Source organism: Ursus maritimus, unplaced genomic scaffold, assembly GCF_017311325.1.
Source record: "Ursus maritimus isolate PB19 unplaced genomic scaffold, ASM1731132v1 scaffold_24, whole genome shotgun sequence".
NCBI lineage: Eukaryota > Metazoa > Chordata > Mammalia > Carnivora > Ursidae > Ursus > Ursus maritimus.
The window spans coordinates 34,959,609-34,986,444 of NW_024424897.1; the positions used below are offsets into that span (position 1 = coordinate 34,959,609).

General features: G+C 52.1%; 2 protein-coding genes across 8 annotated transcripts in view; one reads left to right on the forward strand and one right to left on the reverse strand.

Moving 5' to 3' along the window:
• The window catches only part of ZNHIT3 (zinc finger HIT-type containing 3), a 5,122-nt gene extending 623 nt beyond the window's left edge, over window positions 1-4,499 (forward strand). Inside the window, exons 3-6 of one of the 2 annotated variants that reach the window (XM_040640943.1) lie at window positions 35-225; window positions 1,433-1,514; window positions 2,480-2,566; window positions 3,966-4,499. In XM_040640943.1, coding sequence (XP_040496877.1) covers window positions 145-225; window positions 1,433-1,514; window positions 2,480-2,566; window positions 3,966-4,147 — 432 coding nt within the window. In that variant the 5' untranslated portion in view covers window positions 35-144 and the 3' untranslated portion in view covers window positions 4,148-4,499. Of the gene's footprint in view, window positions 1-34; window positions 226-1,427; window positions 1,515-2,479; window positions 2,567-3,965 lie in introns of both variants that reach the window. The other variant, XM_040640942.1, reaches the window with a different exon arrangement.
• Window positions 4,380-26,836, reverse strand: part of MYO19 (myosin XIX) — a 34,462-nt gene continuing 12,005 nt past the window's right edge. For 3 of the 6 annotated variants that reach the window (XM_040640936.1, XM_040640937.1, XM_040640935.1), the window contains exons 7-26: window positions 22,737-22,869; window positions 21,989-22,058; window positions 21,385-21,487; window positions 20,637-20,733; window positions 20,419-20,495; window positions 18,569-18,659; window positions 17,965-18,136; window positions 16,172-16,245; window positions 15,361-15,482; window positions 15,081-15,194; window positions 14,670-14,846; window positions 14,186-14,338; window positions 13,042-13,149; window positions 12,053-12,123; window positions 10,191-10,294; window positions 8,354-8,520; window positions 8,092-8,221; window positions 6,760-6,845; window positions 6,053-6,355; window positions 4,380-5,145 (exon numbers count right to left, since the gene is read on the reverse strand). In XM_040640936.1, the coding sequence (XP_040496870.1) occupies window positions 5,017-5,145; window positions 6,053-6,355; window positions 6,760-6,845; window positions 8,092-8,221; window positions 8,354-8,520; window positions 10,191-10,294; window positions 12,053-12,123; window positions 13,042-13,149; window positions 14,186-14,338; window positions 14,670-14,846; window positions 15,081-15,194; window positions 15,361-15,482; window positions 16,172-16,245; window positions 17,965-18,136; window positions 18,569-18,659; window positions 20,419-20,495; window positions 20,637-20,733; window positions 21,385-21,487; window positions 21,989-22,058; window positions 22,737-22,869 (2,481 nt within the window). In that variant the 3' untranslated portion in view covers window positions 4,380-5,016. Of the gene's footprint in view, window positions 5,146-6,052; window positions 6,356-6,759; window positions 6,846-8,091; window positions 8,222-8,353; window positions 8,521-9,044; window positions 9,147-10,190; window positions 10,295-12,052; window positions 12,124-13,041; window positions 13,150-14,185; window positions 14,339-14,669; window positions 14,847-15,080; window positions 15,195-15,360; window positions 15,483-16,171; window positions 16,246-17,964; window positions 18,137-18,568; window positions 18,660-20,418; window positions 20,496-20,636; window positions 20,734-21,384; window positions 21,488-21,988; window positions 22,059-22,736; window positions 22,870-26,836 lie in introns of those variants that run through there. The other 3 variants (XM_040640938.1, XM_040640939.1, XR_005837468.1) reach the window with 3 other exon arrangements.

The window sequence follows — 26,836 nt, forward strand, 5'->3', positions numbered from 1 at the left end:
AACAACATTTTCTTTCTTTTCAATCCCTGGTTAGAAACAACAAGGTACATCTGTTTACCTTAAGGAGCGATTAGTGCTGTTAAGTCTACATTTTAACTCCAACCCGGAGCCTCTTCGTCCTTAGGGACCCTTTCCGACGATCTCATGTTGAGTTCACTCTTTGGTTCAAGTTCCTTGTTGGGGTTTTTTGCGCCTAGTGTGATCCCCTCCATCTCTGACTTAGAGGTATGTTTCAAGCTGCATCGCTCCCCCTGCTGTTTTTGTTCTTTACCCTATCTCTGGGGCATTTTCAAAGGAAACTTTTGAGTTCAAGATAGACTGGAAAGAAGTAGAACTGCTTTGCTGGGAATAGGTTTGGGGAACCGGGTTTCTTAGCTTTGCTCCTGCTGTGCAGCCCTGGGTGGCCCTTCTGGGAACCCCTAGGGCAATCCAGGGCAATCTGGAGCTCTTCAGTGTGTGGCCCTGCTGCTGCCAGGGTTTCTCCTGAAATGCGTATTTGAGGAATTCACTCCCTTGTTGAAAACTCCAGCCTCTCTAGCAAAGGGAGGTGGTGGTTCTTAGCCTAGGTATTGCTCTCCCTAGGCAGACACATTGTGACAATGTTTCTCTTGTGACAGCTGAGGAGGGTCGGGGGCACTTCTGGCAATTGGTATTGATGCAGATAAACATCCTGTGGAGTGTGAGGCCATCTCACACCATTAAAGACCTTTCCACCCTGAACATCACAGTGCCTTTGATGAGAGACAGGGTCTTGGGAAGAAAGGCCAACCTCCCGTGTGGCATTCTTCTCCTGCTTCCTCCACTTGTGCCCCAGCCACCTGCCAGGCCTGCCCTATCAGCTGCTGGTTGCGCATCCCTGTGTCCTTGCATATGACCCTACTCTTCCAGGGGCCTAGTCCAGCTGTAGACCTTTCCCTCTGCCGGTGATGCTCTTTCCACCTGGCAGCGCCTCCCCTTTGTCTCCCAGTCCTCTCAGGTGACATTTATCAGACTCTTCTTATCCAGAGCTCTAGCTGCCATCCTAAGGCTCAACCCCTTGAGGTGGGCCTGATGACTTTCATCTGTGTCATCCCAGTGGCACGTGGTACATGCAAACTCGGTATCTGAAACTGCTGAGAAAACAGTTCGCTAATTGTGTGTGCCACTTAATCTTGGGGAGAGCCCTGTGAGGTTAGGCGGGGTAAGGAGGATGGGGACAGCCCTCAGGGTGCATGAGGCCTGCTTCCTCCAGCCTCTGCCAGGCTCAGGGTTTCTTGTTTTCTGGGTGCTGCCCTTTGATGGGATCCCTCACTTTCTCTGCATTCATCTCCGTCCCCACCCGTATCCCTTACCACGTCCATGTTTCCCACCTAGATGCTGGCTCGGTGGGGAGGCGCGGCCTCCTCGCTGAAGTGGAGTGATGTGCATCTGATCTGTGTCTCTTTCAGAGCAGTGCAACCCTGAAACTCGTCCTACTGAGAAAAAAATAAGGTCGGCTGTTGCGGCAAAAACTATAAAGCCTGCAGGAAACAAAGGTGAGTTGGTTGACTTCAAAAAAACCAACCCCGGAAAGGGTTTCAAACAGAAGAAACTGAAAGAGGAGACGTGGGTTGGGACAGAGAGTCAGGAACGATGGCTTCATTAAGGAGCGACGGCTTCCTTAGCCCAGAGCCCCAGGAGTGGGGCACCTGTTGTGTATTTTAGAGCAGCCCGAGGGCGTTGTTAAGGATGAGAAATAAGGGGGCAACAGGCAGCTGGCTGTGGTGTGGGGGAGTAAGGGGTGGACCTGCTGGCAGGAGCCTTCTCCAGTCTTGGCTTCAGGTCTCCATCCCTGGGCCTGGCTCGAACGGTCCCTTACCTGAGCTAGGCTCGGGTGGGAGGCTGCCTTTGGCCTAGCTCACCTTCCTGTTGCCGGGGGCTCCTCACAGCTTATTGTGGGAGTGGGCGGGCATCCCGTCCATCTCTACAGACTCTAGTATCTTCTGGGTCCGACACCCTCCTGGTGCCAGCAAAGAGGTACTAAACATTCCCAGCATGGGATAGCCTATTTCTGCCCTTTGAGAAACTTCCTTGTTGGGTTCAGGCAGTGTCAGAAATTTCTGGCCATGTTGAAAGCACAAGGTATTCATGTTAGCAGGTATTTACAGAGCACCTAATATTTTGGCCCCCAACAGGGCTGGAGCCATAGTGAGGGGAGCTGGGGTGATAGGAATTGGAAAATCAGGCTCCTGGCCCAAAGAGAAACACATAGAACAATCATGTGAACACACTAAGATGCATTTGTTAAACTCCCCAATTCTTGGCTTCACCCTCCTCCCCCAAAAAGAGGAATGTTGGTATAGCCGCAAATTCCAGAAAAGGTCATTTTTCTTTTGTCAATACCTGCTTACCCCTGCTACTGTCACTGGTGTGCACATTTTTTATCTGTTGGAGTAGTTGTTCAAGTCTGGCACCTAGGTTTTGTTTCTAGTCTTAATTAGTTGTGTTCTGTATTCCTCAGATGATGAGGACGACGACTCTGTAGCTGACTTTCTCAATAGTGATGAGGAAGAGGACAGAGTTTCTTTGCAGAATTTAAAGAATTTAGGTAAGTGTGCTGTGCTTGCTTCTTTATCAACCACTGATACATTTAATCCAATGTATAGAATGTGATTTTTTTTTTTAAGTTACTAAATACAGGTGACCCTTGAACTACGCAGGGGTAGGGCTCCCCTCCGGCCACCCTGCAGTTGAAAATTTGTGTATAACTTCCGACTCCCTGAGAACTAATAGCCTACTATTGACTGGAAACCTTACGGATAACATAGTCGATTAACACATTCTGTATGTTACATATAGCATATGCTGTATTTTTACAATAAATGAAAGAGAGCGTTAAGAAAATTACGAGGAGAAAATACACTTATAGCACTGTATTTATGGGGAAAAACTCCATGTATAAGCGGACCTGTGCAGTTCAAACCTGTGTTGTTCAAGGGTCCCCTGTACTTGAGTGTGGCACGCAGAGGCCTTCAGCCACGTGACTCTGTAAACATTCAGGGCTTCCACACCTCCCCTCCTTCCTACAACTTCCCTGGCCTGGAATCCTACTGGTTTTGTGGGTTGGCAAAATTCTCCTCCCTCAAGGCTTGGTTCAGGTTACTCTCCCTCAGCTCAACTTTTCTTGACCTTTTGTCTTTCTCAGAAGCAAGCACTTTTCACCCTCCCATGGGGCCTTGAAATATACCACTCATATTTTATGGTACCTTCTCTCTCCCATCCTAGTCTGTAGGGCAGGGGCCTGCATTTATCCCACCTCCCCAGCGCTCTGTTTATGGTCTAGCCATTCAAGCAGACAGTGATCTCAAGAGTTGGAGTTTTAGAAGGACACAGGTGTTCTAACGCCCGGTGTTTCTGTAGGCCCGCGTGGTTGGGCCTTGGGGCAGTTCTGTGACGTGCATAGTGAACGGGCCAGTGTAGTTCCTAAACACGGGAGGTTTTGTTTCTATCTCATAGTCAGGCCCACCCTGCTGCGCGCCTGCGCCCACGGCAGTGAGACCGAGGGCAGGTGTGAAGGGCTTGGTCAGCTGTAAGGCACCACACAGATGGCAGTGTCTGATCATTGCTACTGAGGCTGCGGTGCGAGGGCCACGCACTGGCTTCCGCAGCGTTCAGAGTATTTGGTGTCACCGTCTTCACCAGGGAGAACCTTCAGGCCCATGGAGAACAACATGCCAACAATTTCAGAGAACTGTTCTCTGTATTTGTGCTATTGCTTCCTAGTTGAAATGGTGTAAAGTTAATTTATAGAGCTGCCAAGAACAGGACTCATGGCGTTTAACCGACCTCACCTCGTTTATGTGGAGCACTGGTTCCATTCTTGGGTTTGCAGGTGAAGGGGATGCAGCGCCCTCGATGTGTACTGACGACACTGGGCGCTCGTAGCTATCAGCTGCCTCCATCCGGTCCCGCTTGGACTCACACTGGCTTTCTTGTTCGTGTGTAAGGGGAGTCTGCAGCACTAAGAAGCCTGCTGCTCAACCCACACCTTCGACAGCTGATGCTCAGCCTCGACCAGGGCGCCGACAAGGCGCAGCTCATGAGAGCCTGCATGCAGGAGCCCTTGTTTGTGGAGTTTGCGGACTGCTGTTTGCGGATCGTGGAGCCGTCCCAGGACGAGGATTCCTAAGACGAATTCTTGGGCTGCTGCTGGACCGTGTGCGTGACTCCTGGAACCTGCCCGCTCCCCGCAGGAGAACGGCTAGCGCGGGGCCCTCAGCAAGGGTGCTGACTTCCAGGCCGGCCGACGTAGGGTGGGCCACACAAAGGCTTTCTCTACAGCACGGTAGGCGTGGGTTTCAGGCAAGAGGATATTCGAGGTGACAAACCCTTTATGGAGGGAGAACTTGACATTCAGATGGTGGTGTTTAAATACTTTAATTTTGGTACAGTGTAGACATCACACATGATTTGTCAAGTCTCATACCCATTTGAGTTAGAACTTGCTCACCGTTGCTAAATAAAATCGATGTGGTATTCTATGGTAAATTGCATTGTTTACCCTTCGTTCATAATTGCTTGAAATTACATTAAATAAATCAACATGTTAAATAGTAAGGTTTTGTTCCTTTTTAAGGAACTGAATACAAATATCCCAGTCGAAATTTGGGGGCTAATTTCAAGCTGACTTGGCCTGTTCTGTTTGCAGCGCACCGGGGGTGCCCCACTGTAGTGAGGGACTGCACTGCTGAGTCGGCTCTCTGAAGGTAGTAAGATGGGGGGAGTCCTCTGTGGCCCTGAGGTTTCTTAGCCCTGGTTTGCTAACCAACCCCTGACACGTGTCAGGGCCTGAGGTGTCGATGAGAGCCCCGGGGCCGCTAGTGCAGGGGCTGTGGCAGCCAGCACTTAGTCACAGGGGCTTGGCGTTGCTGTGGGAGTAGTTTGGCAGCGTTGTGTGGATTGAATGTCTTTGGCAAGGCAGCTGGCAGCAACAGGCCTTGTAGACACAAAGGCACCAAAGGATTGCCCAGCCAGGTGAGGCTAGAAGGTGAGAAGACATCACCTGTGGCCCAGGCTGTGTCTTTCCAGTAGAATCTGATTAAAGCCAGTAACACTGTAGGGTGAGGGTTCAGGGCAGATGTCCGCGTATGGCAGTGGAGACTTTCTGCAGTGGAACTTGACTGAGCCCTAGACGGGGAAAGAGAGAGACGTTGAACCCCAGGTCCTGGGAGCCCTCCAGGTGCCCCCTAGAGCCAAGGCTAGAAGCGCACAGAGGTGTGGACAAGCACTGGTAGAGTCAGAGTGGGAGCGGAACTGGTTCATGCTTTTTGCTCATTCTAAACCAGTGGCAAATTAAAATACAACATTTCACGTCCATTCGGTGTGATGGATGAAGAAGCTCCCCCCTAATAAGATATTACCTGTCACAGTCTTAAGGCTCTTAAAACTGGAATAGCAAACAATCCCACCTCTGTTTATACTCTGGCTGGCCTGTGTGTTGTCGTGGGAGATCTTCTCCAGATCACAGCCTATCGTGATTCCTCTGGTGTGGGAACTGTTTCCTTCCTTTGGATCTGCCACACAACCCTAGCTGGGACCCGTGTGGCAGGCTGAGCATCAGCCTGTTATATGTGCTGGCTGACTCCCTTTCCTCCCGCTGCCTGGGATATAAACAGAGCTCTTGGACCACTGACTGACCTGCTTGTCATCTGCGCAGCCGGAGCAATTTGAGGAAAACAGGATGCTAACTTCAGTGCCATTTGACAGAATAAGCTGTCATCACAACCCAAAGTTTTAAAAAGTGGGACTAATTAAATGGAGATTCAGAGGAGAAGGCAGAACAACACTCAAAGGCAGTTTTTATAAAGTGAAAGGGCTCTGGAAAATTCTGAGTCATAATGACAGAAACCACCCAAACCTGCAGCCAGGTGGGAAGCTCAGGCTTCCAGCTCTGGGAGCAGGGTCGGGACAGCTCTTGTCCCAGCCTCAGTCCTGTTCCCGCTGCGGACTCATGGGCTTTGGCTCCTGTCTTCTGCGACATGTGAGGGGCCCAGAGCCGTCGCGGGCAGGACTGCTGTCCCGCCACACAGCTTACCTGAGGCAGCGCTCGGATGGATGTGACACCAGCGTGTTCTTGTGCCGTCTGGACCGTGTAGCTACTGGGGCTCCCCATGCGGAGCTGGAGGCAGGCCCAGACCACCAGCTTCCTCTGAAAGCCGCGGACACCCGCAGCCGCGTTGGCCAGGACCAGTCCCAGGGGCCAGAGGCGGATTATTGCCGCCAGCAGGCTGGTCTGTGTCTGCGGCAGCAGGAAAGAGCCCGTGGGAAGGGGAACTTGAGACAAGTGTTTTTCTTCCACACCATCCAGTTCTTTCGAAGCAAGGAAGGCCATTCCAATCTTAAAAAAAAAACAAAACAAACAAAAAAACCCCACTTTACAGCTTTCAGTTCATTAGCTCTTAATGGAAACCAAAACTATCTTTTATAATAGAACAGCTTAACAAGGTGACCTGAAGGGCACCAGGCTGTTGAACAGCTGGATGCCTTCAAGGAGCTGGGCGCCATGTGGCTGAACTTCTTTATACCCAAGGCGCCTGTGCTTAGGCCTCGTGTATGCTACTTTAAAAATAGCCTTGAGATTTGAGACACCATAAAATTCACCACGTGTAATTCCATGGTTTTTAGTATATGCCCAGAGCTGCTGATGCCACCCTTTCTGCGTCCCAGACGCCCCGAGGGATAGGTGGTGTCTGGCGCAGGAGGGGCAGGAGGCCGTCCGGCCCGCGGGAGTCAGATACTCACTCTCCACTTCCGCCAGGCACGCTTGATGACCGTGGCAGCTGCGTGCAGCCTCTGCACGTGTCTCCGAGCGAACCAGGACCGGGTGGCTGCGTGGTTTGTCCAGAAACGAGAAAGTAAATGAAACGTTCGTTAGAACTATGTGTAGCCTGGCCCCGCAGCCACGCCCGAGCTGCTGAAGACGTTTGGACCCGGCGCCTCTCCAGTGAACGGCCGGCCTGTGCCGCCGTGAGGGACGGAGCGAAGTCCGTACGGAAGCGAACCTGGCTCTCAAAGACGCCCCTCACACCGTCAGCCTGGGACAGAGCTCGCGTGGCGGCGCGGCGGGGTGCAGGCTCGCCTCCCTCCTCGGCCTCGTCGCGCAGTGCCCAGGGAACAAGACGGGTCTCTTCTGGGAAATCCTCCGTTGGATTTGCTTACTGGCTTTACGGATTCATAAACGGTGACCCCACCGTGCACCCACGTGTTGGAAAGGGGATCCCTGCTGGATGGTGGACTGATCGTGTGGCAATTTTCGTTTCCTTCTCTTGCAATTTCAGCATTTTCTGGTTCTTTTTGGTACAATCATATTCAGAAAAGGGGCTATTCCATTCAATATTAATGTTTGGATTCTAGAAAACTAAAAAGTTTAAAGACAGATCCAAATCCTGTTATCTCACCATCGCAGACAGTTCTATAGTTTCCTTACACAATTTTTTAGGCCTGTCTACACAGAAACACACCTGAGGAAGGTGGCATCACCCTCGACGTGCAGTTTGGCATCCTGGTTTGAACATCACATTGGAAAGTGGTTTTCCATTAAATTAAAAATATTCTTCAAAAACACTTCCTGGCTGCATCATAGAGATGGTCCATAATACAGCCACGACTCTACCACCATCAGCTGTGTGGCTGGTTTCTAGTATTTTCAAAATAACATTGCTGTGAACATGGTTCCTATATCTCTTCCTTTGATGAATCAAATCTTGTCAGTTTTACCTTCTCAAACTCATTGCAAGCCCTGGACCCGACAGGGAATGATCTGTCATAGAGGCAAAGGAAGGTTGCATAAACCACTCTCTAGGTCTGGGAAAGGGGGATTAAAGGCAAATTTTTAGCCTCTGCTGCCTACAGAGCACCCTTATTTGTGGTGTGACCTGATTTCCACTGAACTGGGGAGACAGTCTGGGTGAGGTGGATCAGAATTCGAATCTCAGTGCACCACAGGGTCGTGCCATCAACGTCTTGAGGCTGGGACACGGCCTTGGCATATGGGGTCTGCAGGAAACCCAGATCACGCAGGGTCTGCATGCAGGCCTGTGCGCTGGCCTGGCACCGAGCCCGTGCGCTTCCTACCTGCCTGGATGAGCACGGCCGCCCGCCTCTGCCTCTCCTGCTTGCAATGCCAGTGTCGCCTCCAGCTGCCCTGGATGCGGCGGGCACACTGCTCCAGCACCTGGGCACGTCCGTGTTCCAGAAGCTCCAGCTGGGAGAAGGCGTATCCACTGAGGTCCTCAGCCTCTCCTCCCACTGCCCTGAAGTGGTCCCAGACCCTGTCCTGCTGAGAGCACGCGGCTGACTTCGGTGAACTCCCCTCCTCATCCCCAAACCAGCTTACCATGGAGTCCGTCATGAACACCTTGGTCCTGCCACAGTGAACTGGGGCTGGTGTGGCCTCTGCTGGGTCACCAAGTATGGCTGCTGCCTGAGTCAGAGCTGGAAGAGTGTGGAGGATGTCCTGGAGGAGAGGTTGCAGTGCGGCCGCCTCGGTGCATGGAGACCATTCTGTGGGATGGACGAAGGAGGTCCTATCAGCTCTTGGTCATCTACACACTTCTGTGGACTTGAGAAACCGGTTCTCAAATCCTCAATACTCCACAGGCTTTTTTGCTGCTGTTCTTGCCTCTAACCACTTCTCCGTCCTTTTATGGGGGAGGCCAGAGGTGACCCCTCTAGACTTCCTCAGGCCCTCACTGTTCTGAGGAATACGGGAATCCCCACTTGTGGCTGTCCCCTGGGCTGGCCTGCAGCCTCCATCCCCATGGGTCCCGTGGGCAAGCTGGCAAAGGGCACTTGGTACCTGGACCCCAACCTGGAAACCCAGGCTACTTAGCATTTGTTCCAAGGCCCCAAACATGCGGAGGGCCAAGCAGGGCAGCTGGGCTGCTCCCATGGCCCCTGACCCCTTAACTCCCTGCCATGTATGAGAAAAGGGAGAACAAATCCCGGTCCCAGGGAGGCCCAGCAGGTGCCCCTGCCTGCCCTCCCGCAGCGTGCACGGCTGGCTCCTGTAGACCATTTACCTGAGGGCTCTGACCACCTTTTGCTGCCCAGTGCCTCTCTGGAGACAGAGGCTGCCAAAGAAGATGCCGCAGACGAGAAACCGCAAAATCAACCGGGGGCGAAGGGGGCTTTGGGCACGAGACAGAGCAGGAGAGCAGATCATGAAGAGGGGAAGGAAAGAGGTGAGGGAAAAGAATGAAAGGCAAGTGACAAAATAGTGCCTGAGAGAGGAGGGAAAGCAGAACTGTCCCAGGTCTGCCAGGCCCCAGGGTAGGGCTGTGTGGGAGCCGCTGCTGCTGGGCTGGGATCCTGCTGGGCAGGGGCCTCACACTCAGTCCTTGGCCTCTTCTTCTTCTACCCGTGCGGGGGGCTTACCCTACATGCTGACAGCACCCACACCAGGGCCACATGCCAGACCTTTCCCTTGTTAGAGCTTGCCAAGGGCTTTGCAGACGTCTCCACTGGATGACTCCAGGCACCTGGAGCTCAAGTCAGCCCTGTGGGGCTTAGCAGCTCCCCCAAACCTCCTTTCCACACTGGCCAGGCACAGTCTGACCAGTTTCCTCCCAACATTGCCCACTGTGCCCACATCTCTAGCTTGACTCTGACCAACGTAATAGCCTCACTCCCATGGCCTGCCATGGGAGCCCCACAGTGGTCTCCAGAAAGCACAAGGCTGACATCACTCCCTTCCTCCTCTGAGGTACCTCCAGCTGTCCAGAGAATAATGCTCGGCTTCTGTGACATGGCCTGCCCATCACCCAGTCTCACCTCCAACTGTTCTCTACCCTTATGGCAGGCAACACTGGCCTAGAGTTCCTCACACACACAGTGTTGTCTCCTGCCTGTAGCTCTCTGTTCAATTACCTGTCAGGTGGAATGCCCTTCCCCTGGCCAATACCATCTATCTTCAGACACTACTTCCTCCAGGAAGCTCTCCCTGATTCACACCTCTCCAGCATTACCCACAGCATTCTGTTCCCAGCTCTGCCTTTCCACTTTCCCCACTGTTTGTCTCCCTTTAGTCTGTTTCCCCCAGTGAACCAAGAACCATGAGGGCAGGGCTATGTTCTACTCCGCTCTGAATGCCCAGCCCCAGCCCTGAGATGGCCCAGGATAGGTGCTCAGTCAATGGTGGTTGAACACAGGACTAGCAAATGCGCCCCACTCACCTGAGCGCCCTTCAGCAGGAGGTAGGCTGCGGGGGCCAGAGGACGTGGGAGCACGGAGCCTTCTCAGTAATTCATATCGTTCCATGAAGTTCCGGTGAGGGATCCTGGAAGCCGAGGGAGGTGGAAGAAATAGAAGTGACTTCATCTGTGAGCCTGGCACAGTGCTTGGGGCCAACGGGAGTTCCTCTATTTACGCAGCAGCGAAGACAGGCGCTGCCTGGCGGTGCCCACTGAACGGATGAGGTGGTGATTCTGGAGGGGTTACTACGGTCACTCACAGAAACCAGTTTAACCCATTTTAAACTGGGTCTGCTGCTTCCTGCTGCCTTGGTCTACCCAAACAAAGTGCTTGCTCTTTTTGTAGGGATTTGCAGCCTGCCTCCTTCCAGAGGGGCTTGCAGGCTTCTCCCCAGTTGGATGGCTCTTGCTGCGTACACGGTCAGCCCCATGTGTGGCTTCTGACCCCACAGCCTCCCTTGCTTCCTCCCGATTTCTCTGCTCCCCTTCACCGAGACACTGAGCCAGCTAGTGCCACTTCATATCTCTCCACCTCCTCCTCCCGAGTCTGCCTTCCGTCCCCAACACTTCCCATGAGGCTCTTGTTGCAGCCATCAGCAAATGCCATGCCACCAAATCCAGTGGCTGGTGCTCTGACTGGCCTCTGGGAGGTGCCCGGCTGACCCCCATCCCCCTGAGGTTCTCTAGCTCCTTTGACCCCCATGAGCCTGGCTTCCTCCTTCACCCACGACTCTCATCACCTACCCTCTCTCTAAATGTGAATGTTCCCCAAGGAACGGCCTGAGAGCACTCCTCTCTCCCCACCGTGATTTCCGCCTTGCTCATGACGCTACAACCCACCGAGGACAGATCCTCACGCTCTCCAGTTCCCAAAGCTCTGGGCCCCAACCTGTCTTCCAGCTGCCGCAAACCTGACGAGGTCACGTTCCTGACTCCCCTCCCATCCCACTTCCAGCCTGTGCCTTCCCCAGACATCCTGTCTCAGGGAACTGTCCCCCGACACATCCATTAGCCTCAGATGGAAGCCTGGAAGTTTCCTGTGTGACCTGGAAGCTGACTGCCCACACCCCATGGTCAACCAACCCACAGTCCTGTTTCTGTCGCAAGCCATACTCCAATTTCACCCATTTCTCTCCATTTTTCAGGGCTGCCCCCCTCATCTGGGTCACCATCTTGCCTGTACACCGGCAACAGCCTTCCCATGCATCTCCCTTCTCTCCTGCCTGTGTTCAGGCGCCACACAGCAGCCACAGAACATGGATCGGAGCACAGCACTCTCTCCTCACAACGTCCAGCGGCTTCCCAGCCCTCTGGACAAACTGCCAGGTCCTTGTGGGGCCTGTGCAGTCCCTCTCCCCCCAGGTCTCTATGCTCCCCATCACTTTAGCATCTTAGTTCCTAAGCTGGGAGTTTTGTGCTTGCTGTTTCCTTCCCCAAACCCTCCCTTCCCAGAGGCCTGAGCTGCTTAGAGGATCCCCTCCCTGACCAGCCCAAAGATCCTCTTTCCCCATTAGTCTACCGAGCAGCATTTTTTGTTTCTTTCTTAGCACTGATTACTTTATACTTCTTGTACGTGTTCCCATAGGAACATGGGTCCCAAGAGGCAGAGGCTAACCTTCCTTATTCACTGATGTTAGAAACAGTGCCTGGTACAAAACAGTACACAGAAAGTAAACGGATAAATGAACAAGTGAAGCCTCTCAAGTTCCAGGTTGACCTCTGCAGACCTGCTTCTTTCTCTTCACCTCCACCTCCTTCTCCAGGCTGGACAGCTCTTGTCGCGCCTGAGTGCCAAGCTCCACCCCAGCACTGGCCCTGCCCCATGCAGAGCTCGGCGCACTCACCGGATGGGGAAGCCAGCAGCACTGATGTGGATGGTCTCCACGAGGCCACAGGCCTCCAGCTGGCTCAGGACCTGCAAGGGTGGGAGACAGGGTGGGCACCTGCGGCACAGGGCCAGCAGGCCAAAAATAACAGTCCTTCTGCCCTCTCAGGCCTCACCGTGGCCTTGGTTATGAACCTGCAGGCTGTCCAGAGGTGTGGCTGATGGGGGTCTACTTCTTGGGACCTCAAGAAAATCTCCCTGCTAGAAAGGGTCCTGGTGGCCCCAGGTCCCCTCATCCGATGCCTGGCTTCTGATGCAGCTCAGGCAAGTGCTGGTCCTGCTTTTGTCTCACCCCTCCAGGCGGTGCAGAGTCTCTGCCTCACCATGCAGCCCGACCCAATTTGCTTTCCATCTGTTTTGTATTTTGTGGGCAACAGAGTAAATCATGGCTGAGAGGGGGGAGAGGTTATATTGTAAAGATTCTTTGGGACCTGAGTGGAGAGATCCTGGCCTAAAACCCTAGGCCAGTTGACTGTGGGACACTCTCTAGCATGGTGCAGCACTCAGACCTCATCCACATCTCGGAGCCCTGTACCCTGAACAAAGGGCAGCTGTTGGCCACCGACTGCTTTTGTGCAAATCAGAAAAAACTCAACCTCTGGTCAGAAATGGCTGCACTGTGCAGGACTGTAAGGCAACGCAGGCTTTCAGCAAATCACAAAACCCACCCATTCCTCGAGGCAGCTCTGTCTCATCAGGGCACATGACTGGCTAACAGAGTGTAGGCTGCAGTGGGGCCTTCCTGGCTAGCTCACTGTGCCGTGTGCAGACCGCAACACCATACATGACCGTGCTGCCAAAGCAGGGACACAAGACGCCCTAATGTGAGACTCAGCCCGGGAGACGCGCTCTGGTCACTCCACTTGGAGGATAAGTTCTGCCTTTCATCCCTTCAGGGCCTTGGCCAGATAGAGCTCGCTGCAAAGCAGCTTCGGCCCCGTGACTCACCTCCTCCTGGAGAAAGGTGTGCGCCTGGCCCTGGCTGTTGGGCTTGATGCAGCGAATGTAGTGGGGCGTGGTGCCGTGCAGAACCTGCAGAAGCTGCTCCAGGGAGGCCTGCAGGGAGACGGTGCGGTCAGGCAGACCGGGGCTGCCTGCGGCCGTCAGCCGGGCCCTGGTGAGTGACTGCCTCACACAGCCCAGACGGTCCTTACAGCCGAGACGGGGATCCTCTCGAGCCCTGGGATGATTATGGGAGGTGCTCATGGAGTCCAAGCACCCTCTTGGCCTGACCTCACCCCCCCCCCCCCCCCCCCCCCCATCTCCAGGGAACTTCCTGACCTGCAGTCCTGCACCTGGTTGGTCTCTGCTCCCTTCCCCCACCCTCACTGGTGCAACCTTCCTAGAAGAGAACAATCTCAGGAGCCACTGCCACTCATTCAGGCAACAGTTGTTCTCATTAAGCCCATCCTGTGTGCCAGGGGAGCTGTGCTGGGGCAAGGACAATATCAGTCTGCGGCTCAGAGCCCAGGGTCTGACGGGCCACACAGACATGGGGTGGGCCCCCTCAGGGGTCTGTCTGAGGCTAGGCAGGAATGTGCCAACAAAATCTGGGCTCCACAAGGTGCTTCCTCTAGGAGGTGATGATGAGGCTGAAGTCTGGAGGAGGAGAAGGAATCAACTAGGCCAAAGGGTGTGGAGGGTGGGAGTGGGGGGGAGGGGCAGGGGCATCGGAGGTAGAACAAAATGTGCAAGGGCTTAGAGCTGGCAGAAAGCAAAAGTGCTGGAGGAGGTGGCAAATCTGCTAGGCAAGGACAGAGCTGGAGCAGGAAGCTGGAGAACTGGGAACGGACTAGGGCACAGAGGTTCACATAAGTACTGCTCTTCCACGACGGCCCTATCAGCAGTGGGTGAGAGGCCCTCACTGTGCCACCCACAAGCCCCCAGGCTTCCAATCATGTCAGTTGTATGTCTCTGTCAGTTTCCTGTCTTGGTCTTCCCCGTGAGACTACCAACTCCGCTGGACTGGAACCACGTCTACTTGATTCGTCAACCTTCCCTGGCACACAGTACCAATCCTGGGATGTGCTCAGTAAATATTTGAGATTGGTAAGTGAGCCAAGCACATCATATCGGCACCCCCCAGACCCACCTTGAACTTGGACACCACAGTCAACACAGGGGCTCTGCTCTGGCCAGAGGGCTCCTCTTGGGCCTTCTCTTCGGGGTCAGCAGGAAACATCACCTTGAGTAGGGGGTCCTGGGATTGCTGTAGGAGACTGGTCAGCTCAGGGGGGACAGGGTCCTATTGGAAAAGGACAAGGGCGGCAGGTAAGGGCAGGTGGAGTGCTACCCAGGGCTGTCCACAGGTGTGCCAGCCCTCCTCACCAGGGCCCCAGAAGATGGTTTCTTTGGGAGCCCCAGACTTCTGCGGGAGACCTCTGTGACAGGAATCATTTCTGGGCAGCTAATGCTTGACCATCTGGGACCTCAGGCAGGTAGGCCCAAGAGGCGACTTTGCATTCTGGGAGGATGTTTAGGAGAGAGTGCGTGACGGGAAACTTCCATGTTAAGTGCAGCAATGACTCAACACCTCATTTCACGCAGGCCCTCACAAGCCATGGCCCAGCCCCCACCTTGTTCTTCTCCACCAGGCCTGCGGTGTGGTACTGCACGGGCCCCGCGTAATGCACCACGATGAAGCTGGGCTCCCGGCTGAGCTTGTTGTGGCCCAGGCAGGGGCTGCCCGCCAGCGCACTCTCGATGCGTGTCTGGAGCTGGGCTGCACTGCTTGGCCGATTAAGGCGGCATTCCTGTGTGGGATGGGATGGGCAGTCGGCCACAAACATGAGACGGTCCCCATGCCCTGTGGCCGCCCCCTGACAGAATTGTCACACAGGCATCACAGTGACCCTGAGAGGCAAGGAACACAGGGATGAGCAAGCCTATTTGGCAGATGGGAAGACAGAGGCACAGGGGAGATACAGTATAGTCTCAAGGCCCCAGAAAGGCCCAAGTCTGGTGCTGAGCATACTAGCTGACCCCACCTCATTTATGAGGGAGCAGATGCTGATGGGGCTCCCCTCGATGAGATCCAAGCAGGTCTGGTTGTCCTGGTAAGTGACAAATGACCACTCCAGGCCCTCGACTGCATATTCCTCCTAGGGGACAAAGGTGGGGGTTGGGTGGCAGAAGAAGGCAACTGTGATCTGAGGCCCAGATGGCTCATCCACGGCTGGCCTCGATACCACAGCATGTTCCAGAATGGCATCAAAGAGGGAACCAAAGGCTCCCGGTAAGATGCTGGAAGGAGCACCCCACCCTCACCTGCTGCGCCCTCAGGTAGTGAGCCACAAAGTGCTGCTGCAGCTTCTCATTGGCGTAGTTGATGCACAACTGTTCCAGGCTGTTGTTGGGAAAGGACTCAAATCCGTACACATCCAGCAGGCCTGAGAGGATGGGGGAAAGCCCATGGGGCCACTGCAGGGGCAGGGGGGAACTTGGGGGGACTATAGGAGCCTGGGGCGACGCCTCACGCTTGGCAGCCTGGAGATGAAGTTGAATGAGCAGGACACCAGCAGTGGGCACAGCATACACCCCACCCTGGGGTGGGGCCCATCGCCACTTCATGGCACCTCAGAATTCAGAGCACGGAGAAAGGCTGAATAAGGTTTGAGCGGCAGCCTAGGGAACATTTTCTGTGTCCAATCCAGTTTGGAAGGCCTTGATTTCACCAGCCCAGCTGATATCTAGGATTCCACTGTCCCTTGAGCAAACTTTGTATCTTTGAGCTTGACTTCCTCCCCTACCTATCCCACCCCAGTTCCAACCATGTTAGTGTGTCCCCCCAACCCCCTCTAATCTAGCTCTTTTGGCTCTCCCCACACTGCTCTCCTGAGGCTGGACCTGGGTCTCAGGGGAGAGGAGGGGCCCTCACAGACAAGGCACCATCCGAGTCTGCCTGGAGAGAGCTACAGACGGGTCAAATGTGGGCACCGAGAGCACAGAGCTGTCTGGCCCAGACGTTGGGGGATGAGATGGGGGTGCAGAGAAGGGAAAAGAGCTGTCTGGAGTCACGCAGTGGACTCTACTGTTCTTTTTCTGAAGGAGTGCTCCCGGAAGGGTGAGCCCCTGCTACCTATGAAAGTGGTCCAGGAGTCAGGGTCTGCACAGATGCTGCTATTGATCACGGATACCAGCCAGTCAAACAGCCTGTTGGGGTGGGGGTGGAGGGAGAGAGGACTCTGGTGAGAGGTTAGGTGAGCCTGAGGGGTGGCAAGACTGCTCCTCCAGCCAGGGCGCCACACTCTGAAGGGCCTGTATCCCAAGCCTGACAGGCCAAAAGGTCAAACCCTCTCCTCCGGGTCCCTGCCCATCCTGTCTTGCCCTACCACGAATGCAGACTATGGTTGTGCCTATTCCTAGGTACACATACACCTGGCCTGTCCTGCCAGTAAGCTGAACACCCTGGGGCTGGATAGGGAGTGGGTCTTCATCAGTCACCTAGCCAGACACCTAGCTGGTGTCTTGACTTTAGAAGGGAAGGCGCTGATGGGCAGGCCTGCGTGAGGCTTGCAAAGAACCAAGTTCATTAGACTCCCCTGCAAAACTAGACCTGTGGGGCCTAGAGCTTAAGCCCTGTCACATCTCCCCACTCGGTCCCCCACAAGTGGGCCCCGAGTCCCCTGAGGCCAAGTGGCATCCTGCACTCTGGACCATCCCCCCCTGAGACGAAGAGGCGGTCACTGTCCTGGGGACACGTTCAGCACTATGTATGGTGCTATTAAGGAGTCTCTTTCTTAGTTTTTCTTAGAGCGGCTGCTCTGCAACTTTCTGCAGTCCAGTCGCTGGGTTCTGTTTTTGCCACCAGAGCTTCAAGTACCCGTCTGAGGTACTGAACACAAGTGACCTGGTGATACAGTGACCCAAGATGTATCCTGTGTGAAATGTTCTATTTCACACAGACAGGCTCACTGTCCGTAGCCGTCATATTTATCTTATCTGCTCCTCTTGCAGTGACCTGACACAAAGGCTTTAAGTCTTCGGCCTGCAATCAGCTTCAGGGCAGTGGGAACAAAGTCTCTTGCTGAACTGGGATTAGTCTGAGCCCACCTGCCCTGGGCCATCTTCATCTCAGTGGATCTTATTCCCTCAGTAGTGCCTCCCAGGCTCTTGACTCTTCAGGAAGTTCATGAAAGCAGGGGGGCCTCTCTCCCTAGCGCCCAAGTTCCCAAAGCACCTGCATACGCACACATACATGTGTTCTGTCCCATAGTTTTGGAGGATTCCCGGCCCTTGATACCCTCACTTGGTACCCTGAAGATTCTCAGAACCCAGGGTGAGAAGTCACCCTTAACCACGTGGCCAGAGTGTGGAGATGCCCAAATAACCGGCCGGGAAAAGGCCAGGACGCCCACCTTCCGGTTCGCGGCCTGCACTTGCTGCACGCTGCTGTGCGAGACCACGGGCCAAGCTCCTGGCTCTACGGTCTATCGGTCTCCCCAGGTGACTAACATGAAGAGACGAAGTGCAAGGGCACATGGACACAGGGGAGCCGATCCACCCACAGGTCTCAAGCTGGAACCGAGAGGCCCCAGATTGCCTTTGGGGCCTGCTCCGCCGGTGGAGAGCCAGGCAGGCTTTCCTCACCCACTGCCAAGGGCAAGGCAGCCTCCCATGCTTTAATAATGAGCTGAGTCTAGCCCAGACTGTGGCAACTTCCCCACACAGAGGACTCTGGAATTAAGGTCCAAGGCCTCGCTCGGGGAAAACGCAGGAGCCACTCCCTGCTGTCCGGTCTGGGCAGGGAGGAGAATGCGTCTGCTTCTTTGGAAGCTTTCACCACGGGCCTGGGCCTATTGCCTGATGGTGTCTGGCCCAGCTTCAGACAGGGGGAGAACCTGGAAGGAGGGCAGGGCCTTGAGTGCTCACCGTGCGTAGACTAGTTTGGCCAGACAGTCTCTGCGGGTGTCACACTCGGCTCGGGAGCAGGGCTTCCGGAACACCTGCTGCTGCCTGCCTGCCCTGATGGTTCTGATTCGCAGTGTCTCCAGCAGTGGGTCTTCTGGAAGTTGCAGCAGCAAGGCGGATGTCCTGATAGAGCCTGAGAGGGACAAATCACCTTCCATCCAAACAGCCCTCTTCACAAGACAATGTGAAGTCATCACAGTGGAACCACTACCCCACCAACTGGCAGAATAAACCTAGGTTCTGGTGGGTAAGACTTGCCCAAGGCAGAGGCAGGACCTGAACCCAGGCCTTCTCTGTCTCAGTTCACACTGCCCCACGTGGGACGGATCACTGTATAAACCCTCTGACTTTTCTCTCATCTGTAAAACAGGGATGCTGCTGTTTGCCTCCCCAGAGATGGGGTGAGGAGTAACGTCCGTGGTTTCATCAAGGGCATCGCATTCCAGATTTCACCCTCGGGCCTCCCCCTCCAGCCCCAGCAATGCTGGCCCTTTTGCAGACAGGACGGGCCCTGCTCCCTGGCGGTGTGACCAAACCTGAGCCCAGGCCCCCACCCCGTCCTCACATGTGGCGTCGCCCCTCAGTTGGCAGGGCTGGGCTTCGTCCTCAGAGTCGGCAAAGCGGACGTTGCCGAGGTGCAGCAGTCCGGCCAGGACCTGAGCGGGCAGGAGAGGACGCGGGGTGAGCGCTTTCTCAAGGGCTGGAGCCTCGCCCGGGAAGGGCCCCTCTCCCTGAGCAGAGTCCCGGTAACAGAATAGTAAGACAAGCTCCTAACTGAGGCCCCCGGACTATGAGACCCTGCCAGGCACAATTCTATATGAGTTACATGCATTACCTCATTTAATCTTTTCAAAAATCAATGAGAAATGTGCTGTGATGATACCCATGACAGAGGTGACAAAGGGAAAAGTTCAATCATAAGTCTACAGGGGTCCTGGCTGGCTCAGTGGAGCATACGACTCTCAACCTTGGGGTTTTGAGTTCGAGTCCCACATTGGGTGTAGAGATTACTTAAAAAAATAAAATAAAATCTTTAAATCACAAGCCTATAGACCACAGACTTGGTAAAAGACAAAGGCAGGATGAGAACCCGGGCAGTCTGACTTCAGGGGCCTCCCGGGGCAGCCAGTGGGGCTGCTAAGTCACCCACTATCTGTCCCTGTGGGTCAGGCTCACTTGTGTGTAGCCAGTGGGGGTTTGGCCCCGGCTCCCTCTGGCCTTTCCCCAGTGTGGGGCTTCTGGCAGCTCACCCTGCAGTGGAATCTGGGAGTTTGGTCTCTGCACAGTGGGTTCCTGTCCCAGTCCACACTGCACAGGGGACTGTGCACTCACTGAGCTACACGGCTGAGGCCCCAGGGGCTACAGAGAAGAGACTTATAGGTCCAGCAACTTGGAAACCTTGAGACCCTTATTGGGAGAGCAGGGCCTCTCCTACCATCCCTGTCTGGTCCCAGGCAGGGGGTCTCCACATGCTACCGCGTTCAGGCCACAACCTACCTTGGCAGAAGACTGCCGTGCCCAGCGGGCAGAGGGTCATGACACTGACAAGCCAACACTGCTATCCAGAACCCCAGTGTTGTCCACTCGCCCGGGGCTCGTCCCCATGTGCTGTCCCTCTGGCCAAGCTGTGGCCTAATGGTGCCTATACTGGCCACGATCCCCTCCCTGCCTGAGCAGCCCCCATCTCGAGGGAGAGGTCACTTTCCACTGCACTGCCATCTCCCGGCAGAGGCTTCCCTGTGGCTGCTGCCAGCCTGTCCTAGATATCTCTCTCCCAGTGCTCTGGTGGGTCAGGAGGTGATAGGGGAGGGAGGTAGTCAGCCCTGTCAGCAGGACAGAAGGGAGAAGGGAGGCCACTAGTGGGATGAGAGGGGCCCAGCTCACTTGGGTCAACACTCCATCTGAGAGGAGGGAAAAGTTGGAAATTGGAATTACTACGTCTGGTACGAACTGTCACTTGGTGATGTCTGACTTAGGGAGGTCACTTTACCTCTCTAGTTTTCTCAAGCATAAAAATGGGAAAAACCTCCATACATGCAGGACTGTTGAAAAAAACGAAGTGGACTAAAAGGTATGAACATGATTTTAAAGTCTGAATACACCAGATGAACCTGTGACAGCACTACTTATCTATTCTGATCACTGCAGTAGTAACTGACCCGGGCACCTCACCCTTCCCCCCACCTCCAGCCCACAACCACCGTGATAGGTTTTAACCACACACTGCACACTATCACTGTCCTCTGTGCCCTGTCCGCCCTGATGCCCTGTCCAGGCACAGAGGGTAACTGACTCCTTAGAGATTGCTCATGTGCCTAACGGCCTAGTTCTTCAGAGTTCAGAGAAGGGACCTATGAAAGGGGCTGCCCATCCATCACTTCTGCTGAAGATAAGAGGTGTGCCTTTTCTTCTAACCTGAAAGATGTTGTTCTGAGTGGGGGTGTCGATGCCCAAATGAAGCATGGCCTCTCTGGTCACCTCGAAACAATCCTCTGAAAAGGAATCCAAGTCACAGCCCAGGGTCAGGAACAGAGGTCAGCAGGGGCATCGAGGGGTGAAGAAGGCAGGCCCTGTGCAGAGGGTAAGTGGGTACTGATGGGCCAGCCCAGGGTGCTGGACAAGGCTCCCCATACCTTCCAAAGTCCTCTCTGGGTTGGGCAGCCAAGAGAAGGCCGCTCCCTCGGGAAGGTGCCACTGGAGCCTCTCGTCCGTGCTGGCTCCTTTACAGATCTGTGGGGAGGGGTGGGCGGGTGGCCAAGGTGAGGGTGTGAGGAAGCCCAGGGCTGCATAAGCCTGGGGTTGCTATGAGAGGAGAAATGCTTTGATATCACAAGGCTGAGAGGTCCCTGCACAGAGCCCAGGGCAGACCCAGGGGCAAAAGCCACAGCAACAGTTCTGAATGTCTCCAACCTGTTGCAAAAAAAGCCTGCTGAGGAGACCTGTGGTCTGATGAGGAAAGCACGACTCCTGTCTGGGGAGCCCCAGGTCCCATCTGAGCAGGGAGACATACTATCCAGGCTCTGGGGGACCCCAAGTCTGATGAGAGACACATGAGACAGCTCTAGGGAAGCCTTCACTCTGTTTGAGACAGCTGCCATTCTAAGAGTCCTCGGTCTGATGAGGGGGACCCAGCCCCAGTCTCAAGGACCTTTGGTCTGATAGAGAAAGGAAATGCATCTCCATGTCAAAACCATCCTGGGAGCCAAGGTCTAGCATGAGGCAGAAGAGTTGCATAAAGTCTGCAGGAATAAGTGGTGGCATCACCGAAAGTGGCAGGGCAGGCCTGGAGCACGGAGGGAGCACTGCGGAGAGGAGGGTTTGGAGGCTCAGACCCATCTCCATCCTACATCTAGGCAGCTGCGGGCCCAGCTTGACACAAACCTGGTAGAAGATGTGGAAGTTCCTCTCACTGGAGGCTTGGCAGGCCACTCGAGTTTTCTCCAGGAGGTACGTCTGGACTGTGGCTCCAGTCATCTGCTGGGCCCTGGGCACAAGCAGGTAGCCATTTATTAAGTACTTAACTTAATGCCTGAATGCAACCTAGCCACTCCCCCCAAAGCTCTTCCAAGTAGGTCTTCAGGAGTAGGGACCACTCAGCAGGTCCTTGGGTGGTCTGGACATTCCCATGACCAGCTCAGGTAGACAGGGCCAAGCCCGCTTTATACCATTTTGTCCCATCTCAAGGCGAACAGAAGTCTCAGCTTCAAGCTCAGGGGTGCAGGCCAGAGAGGTGGTAGTTTAACTAGAAGCCCTTGAACCAGGGTAGAAGCCAGGAGGAACTCACAGGCCATGACAAGCACACTGCCTCAGGGTCTCTAAGACTGGAGTAGCTAGAATTCTCCAGGTTCAAAGATCACCCCCAGGTTCATTTATTCCACAAACATTACATGCCAGGAGTAGGGTTCTGCCCACAGGAGTAGCCCAGGCTGGAAACCGCCCCAGGCATTTTCAGACTCCCCATCCCCATCCTCCCATCAGCCATTACCTGTTCAGCTGGAGCTGGATGAACTTCCCAAAGCGACTGCTGTTGTCATTCCTCAGGGTGCACGCATTCCCTACAGATCACACCTATGTTTACGCCACTCCACCACATTGACAGGGTTCTCGCGGGCCAACGTGGGGGCATGTCTCTATCCTCAAGTCACCAAATAGCCCCCTTGTGGGTTTTCACGTCACAGGGGACGGGACTGGGGAATGTGCACTCGGGACTTCAGCAAACGTGTTTCAGGAGGGTTAGAACTTCTTGGCAATGAACTGGAATGAGCAAGTCTAGGTGGTCAGGGACTGTCTTCTTTGAAGGGAAAGGGCCAAAACCAACGAGCTGTCACTATTAAGTTAGACAACATCGAAGTACAACAGACCTATCTCCACCCTGCATCTGGGCAGCTGTGGGCCCACGCGGACGCATCTAAGCTCCAGTCCCGACATGGACACTATCTGATGAACATTCTTAGACAAGCCCCCTTCTTCTCTGAACCCTCGGGAAACCGTATGTAAGAACAGGATTTGAACTAGGTGAGCCACAAGGTCCTCTCCAGCCTAGGCCAGAGGAGGGGATGACTCTAATGGAAAGAACCCAAGGGTACCTAGCAGTTTGAGGGTCCAAGGCAGCAAGTGATACTCTCATCCTCCAACTCCCAGAGACGGACCGAAAGCACTACCCCTCTCCCTGGGAGGCGGCAAATCCCAGAGGAAACAGAATTGAGGTACTGTGCAGAGGACACCGAGCTCACCAAAAGCTTCCATGACAGGGTTGGAATTCAAGATTCGCTGCTCAATCCTCTCGGCAATCTTGTGGCTCTCCCAGGATGTGGGAGAGGTGGCCACCACAGCGTAGAACTTCATCAGGCAGCGCGACGTCCACGTCTGTGGCAGAAACAGCCCCGTGAGCCGTGTGCACGTTCCCTCCGACCACACCTCGCGATATGGTGCCCACCAGAGCCCTCTTCTCCACCAGGCACATGGCTGACCCAATGGGGGAACGCTGAATTCAACTGTGTCCTTGGGCAAGGCACTTGCCCCATCATGAAATGAGGGGCTGCTCCCTTCGGCTGCTCCTAGTTCCAGAGGACACCCTTGAGAAAGGAAGCCGGAATGGAGAAGGGACAACTCACCTTGAGCTGGGCGGGCTACTCAGTGTCTCTGAGGGCTCACAGCTAATACTGACTACTCTGGGGCAGGCACTGAGCTAGTAAGGACGCTTTCTGTGCACTTTCTTACTAAACCTGTGATGCAGGTACCAGGATTTACCTGTTTTTAAAATGAAACTGAGGCAAAGAAAGATTTTTAATTTTATTGGAAGACCACACATCTAGTACATGACAGAGTTCTGATTTACACCCAGGCAATCTAATTAGAAAATTCTCACTTGTTAATCAGCTGAAATGCACATTTTCACTTCCAACTGTTTGCTGCGAGGGCACGGAAATACAACAGATTTTTATATATTGACTCTGCAACCTGTTACTTTGCTCAACTCTCTACACACCTCACTACAACTTTTTAGTTGTAGTACAATTCTTTAAATTCTTTTAGGCCTTTCTATGAGGTGGGAGATGTTCCCTTCTATTTTACGAAAGACTTTGTGTAGAACTGGTAACATTATCTCCTTCGATACTTGGTAGAATTCACAAGTAAAGCCACCTGGGCCTGGAGCTGTCTTTGCGGCCAGGCTTATTGCTACGACTTCAGCACCTTTCATAGATAAAGGCCCATTTACATTTCTTCTCGTGTGAGCTCCAGCAGTTTGGGTCTTCCAAAAGATTTCTCCATTTCATCTAAATTGTAGAATTTATTGGAATAAAGTTGTTCATAATAATCTCTTATCAATCTGTAGGATCTATAGTGATGTCTATTTTATTTCTGATACTGGTAACTTGTGAACTTTTTAAAGTCTGACTGCAATGATATCAATTTTATTAATCTTTTTGAAGAAATGGCCTTTGACTTATTTTTGTTTCCTAATATATTGACTTTTCACTTTCCTTCTTTTATTATTTTTAATTTAAATTCTACTTAGGTGACAGCTATTGGTTTCAGGGGTAGAATTCAGTAGTTCATTACTTAAATACAATATTCAGGGCTCATCAAAACAAGTGCCCTCCTTAATCCCCTCGACCACACCTCCCTCCATCAAACTTCAGTTTGTTCTCTACCTTCAGGAATCTCTTATGGTTTGTTTCCTTCTTTTTATCCCCCCTCCCATACATTGTTTCTTAAATTCCACGTATGAGTGAAATCACATGGTATTTGTCTTTCTCTGATTGACTTATTTTGCTTAGCATAATACACTCTAGCTCCATCCATGTCACTGCAAATGGTAAGATTTCATTCTTTTTGATAGCTGAATATTCCATTATATCTTTAGGTAGTTAACATACAATGAAATATTGGTTTCTTTTATTTCCTTCTTCCTTATTTTGGGTTTATTCTTTTTTCTCCTAGTTGCTTAAGGTGGAAGTTTAGATCACTAATTTGAGTTCTCTATTCTTTCCTTATTAAGCACTTAATGCTACAAATTTCCCTCCAAGCACTGCTATTTTTTTAAAGCAGATTTTGATATGTCCTGTTTTCCTTTTCATTCAGTTCACAGTACTTTTCTAACATTCTCTGTGGTTTTATCTTTGCCCAGAAGATATTTAGAAGGTTGTTAATTTCCAAATGCTTTGGATATTTTCCAAGTATCTTTGTTACTTATTTTTAGCTCATTTCTACTCAGGACAGAGAACAGTTTGCATGATTTTAATCTTTTCAAATTGAGATTTGTTTTAATGCCTCAGAATGTGGTCTGTTGGTGAGTGTATCGTGTACTTGAAAAGAATGCTCAAATCTCAAATTATAATTTTGATTTTATCATATTCTTTCAATTCCAATCAACTTTTGCTTCATGTATTTTGAAACTGTACATATTTAGTATTATCTTCTCTTTTTTAAAGTTTATTTTTTTAGTAATTCTCTACACCCAATGCAGGGCTTGAACTCACAATCCCAAGATCAAGAGTCACATGTTCTTTCCAACTGAACCACACAGCTGCCCCTAAAATGTTGTTCTGTATTAATATAACTGCTTCAGCTTTCCTTTGATTAATGTTGGAATGACGTACCTTTTCCTGTTCTTTTACTATGAACCTACCTGTATAATTATAGTGGGCTTCCTGAAGACCTATAATTTGAGTCTTGCCTTTAAAAACAAAACAAAACAAAACAAAACAAAACACCCCAATCTGACGTCTTTTAATTGGAGTATTTAGTCTATATTCATTTAATGTAACAATCACTATGGCTGGGTTTAGATCTACCATCTTGTTATTTCTCTGTGATTTGTTTCATGGGATCTTTACTTTTTTCTTCTTTTATGGTTAATTTAGTACTTTAGGGATTCCATTGTATCTCCACAGTAAGTTGTTACTATCTTTTGCCTTAGAATGAATTATCTTTTAAGATTTTTTTTTTTTAAAGATAGGGAGAGAGAATTGGGGGGGAGGTGCAGCGAGAATCTTAAGCAGGCTCCATGCACAGTGTGGAGCCTGATGCGGGGCTCAACCTCACAATCCTGAACTCATGACCTGAGCTGAAACCAAGAGTCAGATGCCTAACCAACTGAGCCACCCAGGCTCTCCTAGAGTGAATTATCTTTTAGAGATAAAAAATAAGATATCACATCCCCAGTGTTCTTTACTCCCTTGTATCAATCCAAATAGTCACCTGGTTTCATATTCCTTTGACCTAAAGAACGTCCTTCAGTGTTTCTTGTAGTACAGGTCCATTGGCAATGAATTCCTTCAACTTTCATTTGAAAATCTTTTTTTCACTTAGATGGTTTTAAAAAATTAAAAAAAATAATCTCCATGCCCAATGTGGGGCTTGAACGCACAGCCCTGGAATCCAGAGCTGTACGATCCACTGACTAGCCAGTCAGGCATCCCTTGTTTTAATTTTTTTAGATATTTTGCTGTTTTTGCTGGTAATAGAATTCTAGGTTGACAGATATTTTTTTCTTAAGAAAAAAACCAAAACCCAAAACAAAACCAACTTTCTTTTTTATTAAGTAATCTCTATGCCCAATGTGGGGCTCAAACTCACAACCCTGAGATCAAGAGTTGCATGCTCTTCCAACTGAGCCAGCCAGGCGCCTCAACAGATACTTTCTCTCAGCACTTTTTTTTTCTTTTAGCACTTTAAAGATGTTGCTGTTACCTTTGGGCTTGCAGTTTTTGTTTTGTTTTTGTTTTTGTTTTAAGGATTTATTTATTTTTTGAGAGAGGGGGGGGAGGGAGAGGGAGAGAGATTCTGAAGCAGATTCTGTGCTAAGCACGGAGACCGACACAGGGCTCAATCCCATGACCCTGACATCATGACCTATACTGAAACCAAGAGTCGGACACTCAACTGACTGTGCCACCCAGGCATCCCTGGGCTTGCAGTTTTTGAAAGATGCCCGTTGTCACTCTTATCTTTGTTCCTCTTTTTGTAATATTTCTTTGTTTTTTCTGGTTCCCATGAAAGTTTTCTGTTTGGTTTTCAGCAATTTGACTATAATGTGAGGTATGTTTCTTTGTATTCATCTGCTTATTGTCTTCTGAACTTCTTGGACCTGTGCTTGCCATCTTTTGTTCATTGTGTAAGATATTGCCACTGACACACATGTTCTTTCTCCTGGCACACCAGGAACAACTATGGTAGTCCATGGGATATTGTACCATAGCTCTCAGATGTGCTTCTCTCTTTGTTTCTCAATCTGAATTATTTCTATTGATTTACTGTCAAATTCACTGATGTATTTGTCTGCACGTCTGGTCTGCTGATAAGCATGAAGGAATTATTCATTTTATTT